At 39.3% G+C, this 19827-nt stretch overlaps 2 protein-coding genes across 2 annotated transcripts; both read left to right on the top strand.

The window, feature by feature from the left end:
- The first annotated feature begins 5669 nt into the window (after positions 1-5669).
- Positions 5670-9652, top strand: LOC149102362 (melanocortin receptor 4-like). Its single transcript, XM_089275475.1, has 2 exons — positions 5670-6231; positions 7542-9652. Exon 2 carries the CDS (start codon positions 7564-7566, stop codon positions 8509-8511), a length of 948 nt encoding a protein of 315 aa, XP_089131601.1. The 5' UTR covers positions 5670-6231; positions 7542-7563; the 3' UTR covers positions 8512-9652.
- A 3830-nt stretch (positions 9653-13482) lies between these two features.
- Positions 13483-14958, top strand: LOC149102361 (histamine H2 receptor-like). The gene has a single exon (XM_089275171.1). The coding sequence runs from the start codon at positions 13541-13543 to the stop codon at positions 14489-14491; it is 951 nt and encodes a 316-aa protein (XP_089131297.1). The 5' UTR covers positions 13483-13540; the 3' UTR covers positions 14492-14958.
- Positions 14959-19827: the final 4869 nt, after the last annotated feature.

Raw genomic sequence — 19827 nt, 5'->3', positions numbered from 1 at the left:
CTGATGAAAATGGACTGAAATGGTGAAACTCAAAGAAAATAAACAAGTAGGTCAAAACTTCATTGAATTGAAACATATGGCAGTGATAATCTTGTTAAATTGTTTAAAAACAAAGGAAATGCTTAACAATTGCGAAGCTAAATGAGTAGGATGTGTTTTGACTGCCAATTTACAGGGAACGGGAGCAGCACGCAAAAGGGCGGGAGGCGGAAGATAAATGTACGGGAAGTGGGAGAGCAGGGTACGGGAGGCGGGAGGATCTGACCCCCTTGTCCCCCCCCCCCCCCCCCCCCTCCCAACCACTATCAACTGAAGACTGCAGCATAGAAAATGCAGGAAATCTACTCTTTGTTTATGCTAAAACAAACCAAGTGAAATGATTCAAACGATAGCTACTGGAAAAGGACAATCCTTGGCATTTGTGCTTGGGGTGAGTCGCCCGGTAACCTATTTCACACCAAATTATTTCGTCATCATACTCTTTATTAGAAAATTTATAATGTTCATCCCCTTTCGTACCTTGTGTAGTTAGTGGAATGGCTCTTTATTAAGTTCAGGACCTTCTTTCGTTTTTTTTCTTCTACTTATAAGGCAATGTCTTGTGTATCATATGTTCCTTCAATGGACGAAGCTATCTCAGATAAAGACATCTTAGAACAAAGAAGAAATTAAAAAAGCAAATGTTAGGTAATTAAAGGCCACTGCCTGTAAATGGAGAATCCGATGACGGATCAAAAAGACCCTTTCGGGAAATATTTTCAGAAATAAACTTTAGAAGTTCCAGCCATTTTGGTAAATCTCGGAAACTTAGGAAAAACGCTCGATCAACCAAGATGACAGATAGAATTTTTGCAAAATTGAGCATTTTCAACAGGCCAGTACAGAAAGAAGGAAACTTGCCTCGACTTAATTCATATTCACACAGTTTGTGATTTACGCTTTCATCATTTGTTTGAGCTATTTATCATCTCAAAGTAAACACGATTTGTCGGTCTGCTGTTTGGCCGTTTGAAAAATACAACTATCGCAGTTTAATTTACTGACCAAATTTCAACTGATTTGAGAGGGTCACTCTACTAGTATACGAATATCTCCACAAATATGAGGTTCTAAAAAAGAGCTATGCTATGGGTATACCATATCTAAATGGTTAGTTTGGCCTATGAAAATTAAGCGCGCTGGACGAAAAACTATAGTTAACTAACGATTTAGTTAATTAAAATTCACTAAATAACATTTTTCATATGTAATGTCAGAGTGTTGAAAAGGTGACCTTACACAGTTAAAATCATGCAAACAGACACCGAACGTTTTTCAAGGATCTTTGTGCGAATATCGTTTCCTCGTTTTTTGTTTGCGACGAAAGGAAAGCTCGCTCTACTAGCCTTGTTGCTCGGAATCGAGGATCAGTAAATTCTCTTTTCTCAGTAACACTTGATGTTCGAGATGGGAATTAAAACTATTAGCCTGCGTAGCAGTCGTTTCCTTTCCTTTTCTAGGCAGAGAGATCGAACAAGCCAGCGAGCAAGCGGGCGAGCGAAAAAGTGGCTGGGGTGAGCAAAAAATTGGGGAGAAGGGGGCAGGGGATGAGCGAGAAGCGGGAGGAGGTGGGGAGAAAGGAATCACCCCACCCCTCACCCCCCCCCCCCCCCTCCCCTTCTGCTCCTTATTTTTCGCGCTCACTCGCAGTTTCGTCCCCTTCGCGTGCTTTTCAGTGTGGAAACGCCTGCTACGCAGGCTATATAATAATCCACGTGCCCAGTCGAATATCGTTTCGTCGTTTTTCGTTTGCGTCGAAGAAAAGCTCGCTCTATCAGCCTTGCTGCTCGGAATCGAGGATCATTAAATTCACTATTCTAAGCAGCTCTGGATGTTCGAGATGTGAATTAAAACCGTATAATCCATGAATCCTGTATTAACAGGAGCCATAATTGGGGACGGAGACCGTAGGCGCGCGCCATTTTTAGTATTGGGGCTGTCCCTATGATATGGGACAATTTTTTTTTATTTTTAGAACAAATTGCGCCATTGCGTGCGGCACACGCGCGTACATGCTGCGTGAATTTTTGCGGATGTAGTGCGGGGGAAATGGCGTCCAAAATTCCGGAAATTTTTGAGATTTTTGGTCCACCACTCAATACGTTTATGTCTATTGGAATTTTGCTCAGTATTTTGGTCGTAAGCTGCACAATTTGAGTGAAGTAAGACCGTATCGAATTTAGATATGTCCCGCTTTATATCACTAACCAAGTTGGGTTCCGCTGCTTCTTTTACAAGATCTCCACGTTACTCCACTCTAAATTTCACATATCATGAGCGGGATTAAAAGCTATTCCATAACACAGCGAAAAACTATAGTTGGATATATTTGGATATAGCGGTGTTTTATGACTTGAAAGTTTCCCTCCTCTTACCAGACGCTTGCGGGGATTTCGCCAGAGTCTGTCGCGACCGAAAAGTAAAACAAAATTGCAAGTTTGAGTTTCGCCTGAATTGTAAACAACGCTTGATGCTATGTTTAATCAAGGTCCAATAAGTTTACGTCTGTAGATACTGCTCAGGTTTGTTTGTGTAAAGATCCAATAAATTGTCTGTTGTCGATGGATAAGAGGGCCCGTCGAAGCGTGCTTTGTTCAGTCAGTAAACATGACAAATTAGACTTCCCCACTTTCGTGTGAAAACGTTCATCGACCTCATATAATATCTCTATAGTTTTTAAATATGCTTAAGTTTGATAAATGTTTGAGAACATGTTAACCCTTTGCCGGGGAATGCCAACTACGCATATACGCATATATGCGTAATTAATGGTCGTGCTCTTTGTACCACTTGTGACGTCATCAATTTAAATGTCATCAGATATTCTTGATAAGCAGATAGTAGTGCTAGACTAGGCCTTTCCGCACAATGGTTAGGTTTAGATATCGACGACATTCCGACGTCGCAAATCGAAAAACAACGTTATCAGTTTTGGTGCAAAAACGGTGGTAAAATGGTCCATTTATGGATGATTGATCAAGGTCCATTTCTAGGCTTCGCCCGTAATATTAACATCCAACTTTTCACGGCAGCCAGAAAGAACATACAATGCAAAAGGTAGCCAGTGTAAAAGGGCCGAGAAAAACAGAAAGGAAAGGGGCAGTAAACAAAATTGAGAACGGTTAATAGCAAAAAAAAAAAAAGTCCAAATTTTGGCATATGTGAATGCCCGGAATTGAAATTTTGCTCAATTTTGTACCTAATCCTCGAAAAATCTCTCCTTTTAGTAAAAAAAAAGCTTTCTTAGCAAAACTCAGGCTTATTTAGCGCCATGGCAACTAAAAAACCTGACTAAACGGCTAAAAACGGTATTTTTTGGCGAAAGTTTGGTATTCAAAGGGTTAAAATCTTAGCTGAAAATATTTGAATACAGGAGAAATAATCAGCAAAGTTACGATGACGCTTTCTTTATTCAACTTTCGATTTTGTTGGTCGAGTTATCAAAACTCCCTGTCAATTTCATTTTCGCTGTGTAAAACTTCACCATGTCAAAGAAACAGACATGATGTTAGTAGCCTTTGGCGTTGGTGAAAATTGTTGCAGCATTTCAGCACATAAAATAACGAAAGAAATATTTGTCAAAATTTGTTGACAATTGAAAACACGGACTCAGACTTGAAAGTGTACGGGCTGCAGTATGCAAATAAGCTACTTGTCGTCAGATTTTCTTTTCAAAAACTTTTGCAAACTCGCCAAACAAGCAGAAACCATAAGAAACCATCAAAAACAGGTTTTGGTTATGATTAAGGGCCCATTAACTGATCTTTTCGAGCCCTTGCTAAGGAAACTTTATTCTCATATAATCTCATCAATTTTAGTTAGTTCAGAGCTATTTCATGTGTTTTAACTTTTTCAGGATCAGTAACAATAGTGATGACGTCATCAGGCCACGCCCATGGTCATGTGACTAATTCTAACAAAATGCAAAGGCTCCCAGGCAAATTACTGTATCTGGATTGTTTTCATTGATTTAATATTTTAATTTAAATCCTCATTACGCCATGCATAGATTTTGTTTCATTTCTAAAAGGTCGGATTTTGAGCGAATTTCAAAATATTGAAAAATTCGTAATTTTCCGAAAAAAACATGATTTCGAAAAAGGAATACATAGCTATGTTCCCAACGTTGGCTTTAATCGAAATTCGTCGAAAAAGGCTGGATTTAAAGTAAAACCACGTTTCCTTTAGCATTTAAAGAAACCGGAAGTGCGCCCGGTATGTATTGGAAGTTAGCCTATCAGCGCGTGCACAATTTAGACTACCACCGCACTTCGGTAAGATCAAACAAAGCCACATGGAGTTAGTTTTTCTCTTTGTATTGCTCTTGTTTTTCTATCTTTCTCTTACTTTGCCTTTGCTTGTACTGTTTTTACTTTGCATTTTGTTAAAAACAAAGAAAAACATCTTAAATGTAGGCGAATTTGCAAGTTATTGAGTTGTTTTTATTTTCCGCGTTCAGGCTCACGTAAGTAACCGGAAGTGAAATTTCACCTCCTTAGCAACGCGCGCGAGCGCGCGCATGAATCGGTTAATGGGCCCTTAAGCATTGTTTGAGCAACTCACAAATTAACTCGATATCAGAGTAGAGAGTTTTTCGCTATATTCTTAAGTCAGAACAAACGCAAAAGCGTACGCGTAAGCTTACAACTAGCGAGAGCAGATCTTATTATTCATTCAAAGCGCCATGTCCATTATTAACAAGCGGAAAATCCTATTTACCCTGCAGTATTGTTTCGTTAATAATTCCGCCAAGTGTTTCTGCTTTTAACAATTTAGTATTTTCATTGAGTTAACGAAAAAGAAATTGAATTCCTTACAGCTCTGTTTAATTTTGAGCGGACACTTAACATGTCTCCTGGGAACTCGTACAAAATGTTTTGGGTTGTCTGTCCGGTTTAATCTAGTTTCAAAACGAAATATATTATTTTTCAATATCTATAAAGCATCACTTCTAACCTGTACATATTATGCAGCACCTAAAGCGATGGCTGAACGCGTTTTTTTCAAACTCATGCCGGTACCCTTTTGGTTATGTTTCATTTTTCCTTCTTTTTCGCTTCATGGTCCCACTGCAAAATATCGCGAGATACCGAAATAAGCATATTTCAGACAATACTATTAAGAACATCAGCAGCCCTTCCCACCCTCCCTCTCCGCTTCCTGGCGGGGGGTGGGGGGGACTTCTGCTCTTGGTAAACAAGTTTTTATGCAGCTCTTTTGAGACCGTCCTTCATATATCCATCGAACCGTTAGCAGTAATGCTGGAAACTAACCCTGTTAACATTTATTAAAACTCAGAGGAGAATTTTTGTCGAGATCTTCAATTACCGGTGCAAGCTCCATTTTAGTTCCTTAAATCTTATTTCTAAATTTTATCAACCAACGACGAGCTTAAAATCTTTTTTTTTCTTGTTTTGTTACCATTTTCGCTAATTTCTTCGTTAAAATTAGGTGCATAATAGGGCTGAAAATCAATGACGACAGGTCGTTTTACTGAATCTCGCAATCTTATGCAGTCACCTTTTTTATCGCGAGTCATCCCGCCCCCCCCCCCCCCCCCGCCTAAATCCCACCACCCACACAGCTATTGAGAGTGGTCTCTTAACTTTATAGAGGATCATTTATGCGAATATTAAGTCGTTTAAGATGTTTATGAAGCGCACAATCAACAGCTCCGTATTATGACAAAAGAATAAAGATTCATATCAGACACGCTGCAGTGTAGCGTAGTCTATTTGGCGGTGTTCATTCAAGAAATCATCAACGAATTCAACACGATTGATTAAAAGAGGATAACTACAATCATTAAACGTGCGCTGAGTCAAACAGCAGCTGCAAGGTGAGCAAATTTCGCGGTGTGAATTAGTTGTTGGTTGGCTTTTCGAGGCGTTAGACAACTAGCAGTCTCGGGAAAATATCATATACATTATAGTTTGTCAGTCGTAACTGGAAATGACGTCAATTAGATAGTCATTTTGCAATCGAAATGCTGGAATTTGAAAGGTACACTTGCCGAAGAATTGCATCATTTTTTACCTCCGGCTGTTTAAACTTGATCATCATGGCACAATGGCGCTTCCCTTTATACAATCGTGGGATGTTTCACACCGCAATTTGTTCAGCAGACTTGCAAAAGTGCATAGTTTATTACTGAGTAAGGGAAAAGAGAAAATATTGACGGCTAAACGGGAGGTGAGTAAAATTAATATTTTCCTCTAAAAAGCCGAGAGTAACACGAGACTGTCTATCAAAAATGATATGTTGTAAGCCCTCATATTTCAAATAAATGAAGATGCCAGTAAATTAATTTACCGGCCTGGTCAGTGAAGACTGTTGGGGCGAAATGTGGCATTTGTAAAATCGTCCGATAACCTGAATTAACGTCGAGTGACATTTTCTGAAAAATATATCAAAACATGGAAACAGCATGATACGAATGCGGCGTCACTTATTCAAATTAAGCTTTCATTTTGTTTATCCGCACACATCCTGCGTAAAGAGAGACAGAAACCAACTAATGGTTTCCTTAAAGAGTTCCGTATAGTGCCAAAAAAGAAAATATTTTGTAAAAAGCTAAAAGTGTTTCAACTGAAACTATAAATCTACTGGAAAGAAAGAAGCGTCAATGAAGCTAAACTATTAAGATTCAAAAACGCATATGAACTGCAAATAAGTAAGTCAGGACAACACGACTTCTTAAACCGCCTTGTCAAGGCGAGAGATGGTTAAAGTTTATTATCATTTTACTCATTTTACGACAATTTACAATGTCAATCGGGTTTTAGTCAATGCAGAGTACGTCAATCGTCGTTCAACACCTATCTATTTTAAAATGGTACCCAGACATAACGTTTTCCTTTACTTTTCTTCATAATCAGTTTCCGAGTTGTTTTAAACATTCACTATGGTTCCTTGATAAGTTTAGATCCTACGGTAAAACAATACGCTAACTTTTATTGATGCTGTAGTTTTGTTTAGGGAAGAGAGGATAACTGAGTATGTGGGGCAATATATGTAGTTATTATGAGGTGATGATCTGCAGGTGAACCACATTAATTAGACTTCTTTCTAAGAGCAAATTCAACTGCGTTTTTCATCATTTGTGTTTTTACAAAATGATTTCGGTTATTAAACAAATTATTATTATTATTACACTTTTTTTGTTTTACACAGCCTTATATAGGTTAGAAGCACCATGTAGTTGTTGATAAAAAACCGCATTACAGGTCATTAGCTAGCTTTCATTTGAATGATCAAAATCTAGAATCTCATCCATAAGGAATACAACCACCTTGTAACACGCCGCTGAAAGGTGGATGCACTTGCAAGCTCGCATGTAAAGCAAACTTTCGAAGTTGCTGTCAGTATATTATGGTAATTTGTTACAACAGTTTTCATTATGTTTCTCGTAAACAGGACGGCAAATATGACAAGTCTGCATGTTAAAATTTATCGAAACGTTCACCAAACCACTCAAGATTGTTGCTATTGTTTGCTTGTAGATCAAGAAACTGAGATCAACGTATGGCTCACACCCAGTTTAACCTGTTAAACCAGTCGTGCTGGAACTGTTCTACCAGCCTTCCTCAAGGAACAACGACCGCTTCCCATGTCAGTAAGCTCTTAGCTGATGATGAAGTGATAATCCTGTCTGTAGTTTGCGCCTTGGCCAGTGTAATGGGAACCTTGGGAAACTTTCTGGTGCTTCTTGCCGTTCGCAAAAACGAACTTCTCCGCACAATACCTGATCTTTTCATCACTAGCCTGGCGTTCTCAGATTTCTCAGTCTGTGCGCTGTTTTTGCCGATGTCAATCTACGCCTTCAACCACAGTGAAAACGAGATCTTCTCAGTTGTAAAAAGTTTCCTTGGCCATACCTCCATGGTCGCTTCCGCCACCAACATGTTTGCAGTAACAGTTGATCGTATCATTGCGATAAGATACCCTTTCAAATACGTCACTATCATGACGACAAGAAATGCATTGGTTGGTATAGTGGTTGTCTGGATTGTTTCTCTTGTCTTTGGCGCCTTGTACGCTCCTAATTTGGTGCCAAGGATGTACCTTGCACTTTACAGCGCCGCCCTGCTACTCACAACCATATTCATGTATGTTTACATTTTCATTATCGCCAAAAGACAAGAAAACAGAATACAGAACATACAGCAGGGATCTATTGGTTCCACGGCAGAGAAAAAAGTAGCTAAGACCATTTTTACAATCGTTGGGATTTATGCCTTGTTCTGGCTACCCGTACTCCTGCTACCGATAATTATCAACCCTGCAACGGAAGCCGTCGAGTTTCTAAAACGTTTCCAGTGGGTTCAGACTATGCTGGCCTGTAATTCAGCGATAAATCCATACATTTATTGCATGAGAAGCAAGAAATATCGCACAGCATTCGGAAAAATACTGCGAATACAACGTTATGTTGATCGAAATCTAACAGAACACTCGTTGACTATTCGGTAATAAGTCACCTCTACACAAGTTTGTTACTGACATTAGTTCGACGTACATCTGAAGACGTTCGAAGATTACTGAGAACTTTCGAAGTTTTCCACGATTCAGTTATGCATAAGACTGAAGTTTATTTGTCCACACGAGGCCAGTGATCGTTTACGAAAAAGATGCAAGGAATCGTTAACACTTAAAAGCACTTAAAAGCATTAACTGAAACGAAGCCACCAAGGACGAGACTAACATTAAGCATGCTTGATGTGATGTCAGCGTTTACCTAATGAATAAGTCTATGCCGGTAGGCACAAAAGAAGACTCCAACCCTAGCCCTAACCGGTCCTAACCTCTGAGTTTAAGAATTTGTCCACTTTGGAGAACGTTAAAGATGATTGTAATTAGGTGTGGGCGAAATACCTAAATATTAGTGAAGGTGTGAGCTCTTATAAGTGTAAACGTATGTGTTGATGTAGCTTAAGATTCAGCTGTCTTGCTAAGTCACAGCTAATTTTGCTAATTTTCTAATTTGCACGTATAAAAGGGAAACACATTTTCATCCTGTCACCATGTCGTATCTTCAAGTGAGTTTTATATGGAGCGTTAAAAGTTAGACTTCTAAAAATGATAAAGTGGCCGTTAATGACTATTAAATAATTTTATGACTGTGAGTTATGTAAGATGGTTTTGGTAATTATTTTTAGTTAGTTTTAGGTAAGTTACTTTGCCCAGCTGCTGATTTTAATCCAACCGTGCTTTTCATTGCGCGCAGAGGACTACATCGAACTCGTTTGACGCATTATCTGTACTCTAAGGAGTCACTGCTCGATAAAACGATTTTTGATGAGTTTGATAAAGTTGATAACTCGCTATCTTAAACTTTTACGAAGCGCATAAGCCAAAGAAACGTAAGATAAGATAACTTTTATTTAATCACGATGACTGTAACTGCTAAGCATGCATGGCCGTGTAAAGAGATCTTCAGTTAAAAATAACTATACAAAATCTCCAATCGATGCGAATAAAACGTTAAAGAATTAGGGACATAATACTACAAATTACAAGTTTTCTTTGTATATACAAATTTGTCAAGTCTAAAATTAACGGTTGAGGTTGATGTAGCATTAAATCGAAATAATTAAAGTATCTGAAGATTTTAGCTTTGTGAAGAGAACTGTGTGGCATGAAATATCCAAGTCAGTGCATGTGTAAATTGGAGCAACGTAATATAAAAGCACACGGCTAACACAACTACGCAAGTGGGAACTACAGTTGACCTCCACTATTAACATAGCAATCGCAGCCAAATAACCACGTAAATCAAACAGGTGAATATCAAGAAAACTCCATACAAAGGCCAAATGGATTTGGGCTTGAGATCGCAAAGATAGAATTAGTCGAGCGATTACACTGCGGAGTTCCGTAATTTCTGTCCCGTAATGCGTGGGAGGCGCGGCGGCCTTATGGTTAGTGCGCTCGTCTCCGGATCGAGCGGTCCGGGTTAGAGCCCTGGCCGGGGACATTGTGCTGTGTTCTTGGGCAAGACACTTTACTCTCACAGTGCCTCTCTCCACCCAGGTGTATAAATGGGTACCGGCGAACTTAATGCTGGGGGTAACCCTGCGATGGACTAGCATCCCATCCAGGGGGGCGTAGAAATACTCCTAGTCGCTTCATGCTACAGAAACCGGGATAAGCTCCGGCCTGATGGGCCACTTGGCTCGCATGCAGACTTTACCTTTACCTAATGCAGCGGATGGAGTGCCTGTCCGCAATGACTCATGGCTGATTGTGGCCCTTTAAGGGAAACGACGCATAGTTCGAGATGTCGGGGCTTCGGGTTGGCCGATAGGAAGTCACTGAAAAGTATATTCAAGGGAAAATGACTTGAGTTTGAGATAGCGAGGAATTCAAGATAACCGGGTTCGACATAGTGAGGTTCTACCACAGCTGAATACTTGTTGAAATAACACATCGTTAAGTCGCTCTTTTCCTGATAACATCATAAGATGGAATCCATCTTTAAAGCATTAAGCGATCGATCGAGTCTGTCGCGGCTTCGGCAGATTCATGCAAGCGAAGGCAGATTCTGCAGTCTCTTGCAGCTGCCATACACACACTCCCTTACCCTAAGAACTAATCTAAGAAATAGTTAATATTAGGATAAGTACGAGCACTTTCTTGCTTTGTTGATCTCAATTATTTCGGGGAGCTGCGCCTGTATAAGTTGTATGTCGCTTTGTGCTTATCTCATACACTAGTTTGTTTTCATCCTTCGGTTAAACCAGCAGTCTAGGACATTGACCGTTTTGTAAATTTCGGGAAAGTCCTTTCAGTATCAAAAGTTGGCTACGTTAAACAAAGCCAAGAGACGATGATAGTCTTCGAAAGGAAAAGAGCGTAACCCTTAGTCGACATCCATACGTAGTGGATAGAAAGAAACCAAAATCAATTTAAATTTTAATAATCCTCGGGGACAAAAACAGCCGGTCGCGAATTATTAATTTTGTTCTTCGAATGTAATTTCTCACGCCTACGCGTTATCGGAACAACGTTTCGGAAAACCAATTTAATAAACAAGACACTTCCTCTATAACCGCAACAGTATATGGGAAACCCAATTACAATAGGGCAACCTCATCTGCAAACGTACCAGGGGCACTTAGAAGGGGATTTGCGTGAAATAAACAAAAACCGTGTTGAACCAGTTTTTAGGCGGATTGATAGATGTTATATTGGTCGATATATAGAATCAATTCTGCCAATAAGATGCAAAACTGTAACTTTAAAACCTAATACAAACAGCACCCGCAAGGTGTTCAAACTTCCATTTGTGAATAATCGTTTGGCATCAGACAACTAGAATAAGGTAAATGAAATATAATTTTTGTTATCTTAAGAGAAGGGAGACTTTCAAATCGATTAGCCAATGATTCTGTCACGAAAACATTCTAATTAAAGAAAGTAAAACTCTTTTAATTCAAGAGGAAAACGCTCACGGTATTTTAACTTAAGATGGCATGTTTCAATAACTGTGTCATTATATATTCATGGCATTTTTCTTCCCTTCTGCTTTGCACAGACTAATGCAAGTTCTCAGTACATTGAATGTAAAGGGAAAAGAGAGAAACTTCACCGCGGCTAATCAGTAAGGTGAGTAAGATTACAATCTATCACTTTAAATCACTATGACGGTAACGCCTCAGCGTTCAAAGTGCGATTCACTAAGATCATATTAGTAGTCTGCGTTTTGTTGTTAAATACTACTGGGAACATATTTTTCCACACAAAATAAATTATATAATGTAAAGTGTCGTCATTGAGGGATAAGTCAAAGGGTAGCAACAGCAAAGCGGCCTGCGCTGTGACTGAACAAGTCAAATACGTTTTCTACTTGCCCATGAGAATTCCCCTCACGCAACTTGTTTGAATGTGGACAAAGCAGACTGCCTTTCGTGAGAGAATTATACAAATAAACCTTGAAAATTAAAGTTACCAAAAACGATATATCATATCATAAAATAATATTGAAAAAACGGGCGACAAAAAATGTGCTTACTTAGAATGGTAAAGTCCAAGATAAACACTGAAAATCCGTGAAGTGTAGCTGAAAGCGAACTGATCTCAAAGCGAAAGAAATGAAGTCAACATGAAACGAAATGTTCAACAGCACTGCCATAGCGATGGACGCTTTTACTTTGTCACCCAAAAGAGCGCGACTTTCCCAAAAAATTGCTACCAGTTTTAAAACCGGCGGTCTGTCGACGTTTTCCTTGTGTTTTCTATTTCGTTTTTTAGTAGTGTTAAGAGTTCATTTTTTGTTTGTTTAATAAGGAGATAGGACTAAGTGGAATCTAGCTCGGTCAGTTCTCATATGCTTGACTAACCAAATCGAACAGAAGCACGCGATGGTCGTCAGATTTCTTCAATTACGGTTATGACGAAGGAAAAATAATGGGCGACAGGAAGTTCTATTAAGAAATTAATCACGTTAATTTCAAAATTGAAGGGAAAAACTTATTTAGGAAACCGTTCTGGGAGAATACAAAAGTGAAATTTCAGTCAAAAGATGGACTTCAATCAGGTAAACGATTGGCGAGTTTTGTGATTTGACACTTTCAAACTCGGCTGAGACATTTATGATCTTACACTTTGAATGAATGACACTTTATTTCGATACGGTGAATAATTACAGTCAAAGACTTTAGTCTCCCTTATGGCCCCAGGGAAAACTACATTACTACAACACAACAACACCTTGTGATTGGACATGATCGCATTATACTGTGCAATCATGAGTTGACGCTCTTATAGGGCGCTTTTTAATTGGACATGCTGTTAATAACACTTTGTAATTAGACATGTTCTTGTTATGCACTTATATATTTAATTATAGGACACAAATTGTGGCCATGTTGTCGATACTTTGTGATTGAAAATTACGGTTAGTTGTGAGCGTGAACACATCAGACTTTTTAGTACTTATTCCGAGTGAGAAAGCCAAACAATTGCGTCGAGACAAAAACATCACTGTCTTTGAATAAGACACCAATCGTAAATGCAAGCTTTCAAAGAAGATCTTTTTCATAAATGAAGTCACGTTGGGATCCGGCAACAATTGTCATCTAACCTATCTCACGTAAAATGCAAACTAAACAATTAAAAATCTGCTGTTCAGCTATGGTCGCATTTTGGGAAAAGTGACTTACTTTCGACTAATCAGAAGCGAGTCTTAATGGTGACATTGTTATGAGGTGAAGGACGTTACACTGATCGTGAAGACAATCGGGAGACGGTAGCTTTTGAGCACTTTGTGATGGACATGGAAATGGACTATGAAAGGCGCATAACCAAGTAAGCTAAACAGTGATGGAGTTTCGTAGCCGAATAATTTCACGGAAAGGTAAAACTTGTGGAGAACTAGAGTTCATTGTTTGAAAGTTTAAAAAAGAAACCACTGGATTAGTTTTAGAAATGCAGTCGCCACATTCCTAACTGAAAAACTCAATGTTGTTGATGTTGTTTCTAGATCAAGCACGATCTACGTATGGCTCAAAACCCGTTTAACCTGTTTAACCAGTCGTGCTGGAACTGTTCTACCAGCCCTCCTCAAGAAACAACATCAGTTCCTCGTCTGAGTACATTCTTAACTAAAGATGACGCCATAATTCTCTCTGTAGTTTGCGCACTGGCCAGTTTCATCGGAACCTTAGGTAATTCTTTGGTGCTTTTTGCCTTCCACAAAAATGAAAATCTTCGCAACATACCTGATCTTTTCATCACAAGCCTGGCCTTCTCTGACATCACTGTTTGCGCGTTGTTTCTGCCAATGTCGATCAACTACTTCATCCACAGTTTCAGTACGGGAGGACACGATGACAACGTCATCTTTGACTCAGCGAGGAGTTTCTTTGGTCATACGTCTATGGTTGCTTCCGCGACAAATATGTTTGCAGTGACAGTTGATCGTGTTGTTGCCATACGATTTCCTTTTAAATACGTGGCTGCCATCACAAAAAGACGTGCTTTGGTAGGCATAGTGGTTGTCTGGATAGTTTCTCTTGCATTCGGTTTCCTGTACGCTCGTACGTTGGTGTCAAACATGTACATTGCATTGTACAGTGGCATTTTGTTATTTTCCACCATGATCATGTACATTTACATTTTCATTGTCGCCAAACGACAAGAAAACAGAATACATCAGGGAACTGCATCTGATAGTTCAGTGGCGGAGAAAAAAGTAGCTAAAACTATTTTCACAGTGGTGGGGATTTACGCCTTGTGCTGGCTACCCATGCTTCTACTCCCAGCAATTGCCAACCCTTCAACAAACCTAGCTCAGTTTGGAAAAGGTTTCCACTGGGTGCAGACTTTGCTGGCTTGTAATTCCGCAGTTAATCCTTACGTTTATTGCATGAGAAGCATGAAATACCGCACAGCATTTGGACAAATATTGCGATTGCAACGTTGCATTAAGCCAGTTGATAGCAATCAGTAAACTCACTCAGCGAGATTTTAAGGCTTACTTCTCAACGTGGTAACGAAGTACAGTTTCAGACTCTCGAAGGTCGGCGTATGTTTTGAATGATCGCTGAATACATTTCGAAGAGTTCCGACTGAGGATTTTGCAAGATTATCGAAGACTACCGAAGATAGGCCAGAGTGGCCCAAATAGTTTCCGAAGGGTTTAACATACTATCGTGTAAGCTAGGTTTACGAGTACTTCTGGATATGTTTCGAAGATCGCAAGACTATGAACATCCCTGCCCGGCCCCTCCGGAGTTGTTTTGTCATCTCCCCACCCAGTCTTAATACCTTTAATGCAGCCTTAATGAAACTCAAAGATCCTGGAAACGAGATTGCTTGCAGCGATAATCAAGATGGCGACCGCTGACGATCAATCGAACGTCGTATGGCGACTTGATGATCGAACTGATAAAAGATAAACGAAACACTCGCAGTCTTCGTTGCCATAAGTATTAAGTGAGGGGGGGGGGACAGGGGGGTGGGAGGGGTACGGGAGGCGGGAGAGGAAAGGGCGGGAAGCGGGAGAGAAATGCGAAACGCAAATTTGTTGAATTCAACAATGCGTTAGAATACTTTCAAAAACAAGAACCCAAAATATATTTGACTTGTATTTAACGTCTTCTCAGTCACTTCTGAGGTTTCTGAGCAAACGAGCAAACGAAAATTTGCGCTTGGGCTGAAAAACAGGCTTACTTCCGGTGAAATAGTAAACCCGTTTACAGTGGTTACGTCGTAAGTCACGAATGTCAAGCGGCATGAGTGCACGTGTCGCGTAAGCTGTCAAATTGCAAAAAGGTGAGACGACCTACGTCCGTGATTTAATTGTCTGATCCCAATAAACGCCGGACTGGTTACTGGAAATGCGTATACTTTATCAGAACACGAGACAACTTAGAATTAACTTTTGAGACCGTCGTCACTGAAAACGGATTTCAGAAACAAATCTGAAGAGCTGATGAAAATGGACTGAAATGGTGAAACTCAAAGAAGATAAACAAGTAGGTCAAAACTTCATTGAATTGAAACATATGGCAGTGATAATCTTGTTAAATCGTTTAAAAACAAAGGAAATCCTTAACAATTGCGAAGCTAAATGAGTAGGATGTGTTTTGACTGCCAATTTACAGGGAACGGGAGCAGCACGCAAAAGGGCGGGAGGCGGAAGATAAATGTACGAGAAGTGGGAGAGCAGGGTACGGGAGGCGGGAGGATCTGACCGCCTTGCCCCCCCCCCCCCCCCCCTCCCAACCACTATCAACTGAAGACTGCAGCATAGAAAATGCGGGAAATCTACTCTTTGTTTATGCTAAAACAAACCAAGTGAAATGATTCAAACGATAGCTACTGGAAAAGGACAATCCTTGGCATTTGTGCTTGGGGTGAGTCGCCCGGTAACCTATTTCACATCAAATTATTTCGTCATCATACTCTTTATTAGAAAATTTATAATGTTCATCCCCTTTCGTACCTTATGTAGTTAGTGGAATGGCTCTTTATTAAGTTCAGGACCTTCTTTCGTTTTTTTTCTTCTACTTATAAGGCAATGTCTTGTGTATCATATGTTCCTTCAATGGACGAAGCTATCTCAGATAAAGACATCTTAGAACAAAGAAGAAATTAAAAAAGCAAATGTTAGGTAATTAAAGGCCACTGCCTGTAAATGGAGAATCCGATGACGGATCAAAAAGACCCTTTCGGGAAATATTTTCAGAAATAAACTTTAGAAGTTCCAGCCATTTTGGTAAATCTCGGAAACTTAGGAAAAACGCTCGATCAACCAAGATGACAGATAGAATTTTTGCAAAATTGAGCATTTTCAACAGGCCAGTACAGAAAGAAGGAAACTTGCCTCGACTTAATTCATATTCACACAGTTTGTGATTTACGCTTTCATCATTTGTTTGAGCTATTTATCATCTCAAAGTAAACACGATTTGTCGGTCTGCTGTTTGGCCGTTTGAAAAATACAACTATCGCAGTTTAATTTACTTACCAAATTTCAACTGATTTGAGAGGGTCACTCTACTAGTATACGAATATCTCCACAAATATGAGGTTCTAAAAAAGAGCTATGCTATGGGTATACCATATCTAAATGCAAACTCGCCAAACAAGCAAAAACCATAAGAAACCATCAAAAACAGGTTTTGGTAATGATTAACGGCTCATTAACTCATTAACTTATTATCTTTTCGAGCCGTTGCTAAGGAAACTTTATTCTCATATAATCTCATCAACTTTAGTTAGTTCAGAGCTATTTCATGTGTTTTAACTTTTTCAGGATCAGTAGCAATAGTGATGACGTCATCAGGCCACGCCCATGGTCATGTGACTAATTCTAACAAAATGCAAAGGCTCCCAGGCAAATTACTGTATCTGGATTGTTTTCATTGATTTAATATTTTAATTTAAATCCTCATTACGCTATGCATAGATTTTGTTTCATTTCTAAAAGGTCGGATTTTGAGCGAATTTCAAAATATTGAAAAATTCGTAATTTTCCGAAAAAAACATGATTTCGAAAAAGGAATACATAGCTATGTTCCCAACGTTGGCTTTAATCGAAATTCGTCGAAAAAGGCTGGATTTAAAGTAAAACCACGTTTCCTTTAGCATTTAAAGAAACCGGAAGTGCGCCCGATATGTATTGGAAGTTAGCCTATCAGCGCGTGCGCAATTTACACTACCAGCGCACTTCGGTAAGATCAAACAAAGCCACATGGAGTTAGTTTTTCTCTTTGTATTGCTCTTGTTTTTCTATCTTTCTCTTACTTTGCCTTTGCTTGTCCTTTTTTTACTTTGCATTTTGTTAAAAACAAAGAAAAACATCTTAAATGTAGGCGAATTTGCAAGTTATTGAGTTGTTTTTATTTTCCGCGTTCAGGCTCACGTAAGTAACCGGAAGTGAAATTTCACCTCCTTAGCAACGCGCGCGAGCGCGCGCATGAATCGGTTAATGGGCCCTTAAGCATTGTTTGAGCAACTCACAAATTAACTCGATATCAGAGTAGAGAGTTTTTCGCTATATTATTAAGTCAGAACAAACGCAAAAGCGTACGCGTAAGCTTACAACTAGCGAGAGCAGATCTTATTATTCATTCAAAGCGCCATGTCCATTATTAACAAGCGGAAAATCCTATTTACCCTGCAGTATTGTTTCGTTAATAATTCCGCCAAGTGTTTCTGCTTTTAACAATTTAGTATTTTCATTGAGTTAACGAAGAAGAAATTGAATTCCTTACAGCTCTGTTTAATTTTGAGCGGACACCTAACATGTGTTCTGGGAACTCGTACAAAATGTTTTGGGTTGTCTGTCCGGTTTAATCTAGTTTCAAAACGAAATATATTATTTTTCAATATCTATAAAGCATCACTTCTAACCTGTACATATTATGCAGCACCTAAAGCGATGGCTGAACGCGTTTTTTTCAAACTCATGCCGGTACCCTTTTGGTTATGTTTCATTTTTCCTTCTTTTTCGCTTCATGGTCCCACTGCAAAATATCGCGAGATACCGAAATAAGCATATTTCAGACAATACTATTAAGAACATCAGCAGCCCTTCCCACCCTCCCTCTCCGCTTCCTGGCGGGGGGTGGGGGGGACTTCTGCTCTTGGTAAACAAGTTTTTATGCAGCTCTTTTGAGACCGTCCTTCATATATCCATCGAACCGTTAGCAGTAATGCTGGAAACTAACCCTGTTAACATTTATTAAAACTCAGAGGAGAATTTTTGTCAAGATCTTCAATTACCGGTGCAAGCTCCATTTTAGTTCCTTAAATCTTATTTCTAAATTTTATCAACCAACGACGAGCTTAAAATCAATGACGACAGGTCGTTTTACTGAATCTCGCAATCTTATGCAGTCACCTTTTTTTATCGCGAGTCATCCCCCCCCCCCCCCCCCACCCCCGCCTAGATCCCACCACCCACACAGCTATTGAGAGTGGTCTCTTAACTTTATAGAGGATCATTTATGCGAATATTAAGTCGTTTAAGATGTTTATGAAGCGCACAATCAACAGCTCCGTATTATGACAAAAGAATAAAGATTCATATCAGACACGCTGCAGTGTAGCGTAGTCTATTTGGCGGTGTTCATTCAAGAAATCATCAACGAATTCAACACGATTGATTAAAAGAGGATAACTACAACATTAAACGTGCGCTGAGTCAAACAGCAGCTGCAAGGTGAGCAAATTTCGCGGTGTGAATTAGTTGTTGGTTGGCTTTTCGAGGCGTTAGACAACTAGCAGTCTCGGGAAAATATCATATACATTATAGTTTGTCAGTCGTAACTGGAAATGACGTCAATTAGATAGTCATTTTGCAATCGAAATGCTGGAATTTGAAAGGTACACTTGCCGAAGAATTGCATCATTTTTTACCTCCGGCTGTTTAAACTTGATCATCATGGCACAATGGCGCTTCCCTTTATACAATCGTGGGATGTTTCACACCGCAATTTGTTCAGCAGACTTGCAAAAGTGCATAGTTTATTACTGAGTAAGGGAAAAGAGAAAATATTGACGGCTAAACGGGAGGTGAGTAAAATTAATATTTTCCTCTAAAAAGCCGAGAGTAACACGAGACTGTCTATCAAAAATGATATGTTGTAAGCCCTCATATTTCAAATAAATGAAGATGCCAGTAAATTAATTTACCGGCCTGGTCAGTGAAGACTGTTGGGGCGAAATGTGGCATTTGTAAAATCGTCCGATAACCTGAATTAACGTCGAGTGACATTTTCTGAGAAATATATCAAAACATGGAAACAGCATGATACGAATGCGGCGTCACTTATTCAAATTAAGCTTTCATTTTGTTTATCCGCACACATCCTGTGTAAACAGAGAAAGAAACCAACCAATGGTTTCCTTAAAGAGTTCAGTATAGTGCCAAAAAAGAAAATATTTTGTAAAAAGCTAAAAGTTTTTCAACTGAAACTATAAATCTACTGGAAAGAAAGAAGCGTCAATGAAGCTAAACTATTAAGATTCAAAACCGCATATGAACTGCAAATAAGTAAGTCAGGACAACACGACTTCTTAAACCGCCTTGTCAAGGCGAGAGATGGTTAAAGTTTATTATCATTTTACTCATTTTACGACAATTTACAATGTCAATCGGGTTTTAGTCAATGAAGAGTACGTCAATCGTCGTTCAACACCTATCTATTTTAAAATGGTACCCAGACATAACGTTTTCCTTTACTTTTCTTCCTAATCAGTTTCCGAATTGTTTTGAGTGCATTTATCGCTTTTTTGGTGTGAAAATCATGCACTTAGGCTAAACATTCACTATGG

Source organism: Orbicella faveolata, unplaced genomic scaffold (assembly GCF_042242905.1).
Source record: "Orbicella faveolata isolate gen_17 unplaced genomic scaffold, um_ofav_v1 contig_36, whole genome shotgun sequence".
Taxonomy (NCBI): Eukaryota; Metazoa; Cnidaria; class Anthozoa; order Scleractinia; family Merulinidae; genus Orbicella; species Orbicella faveolata.
The sequence above is the reverse complement of the archived record's forward strand: the minus strand, read 5'-3'. Positions and strand labels throughout refer to the sequence as shown.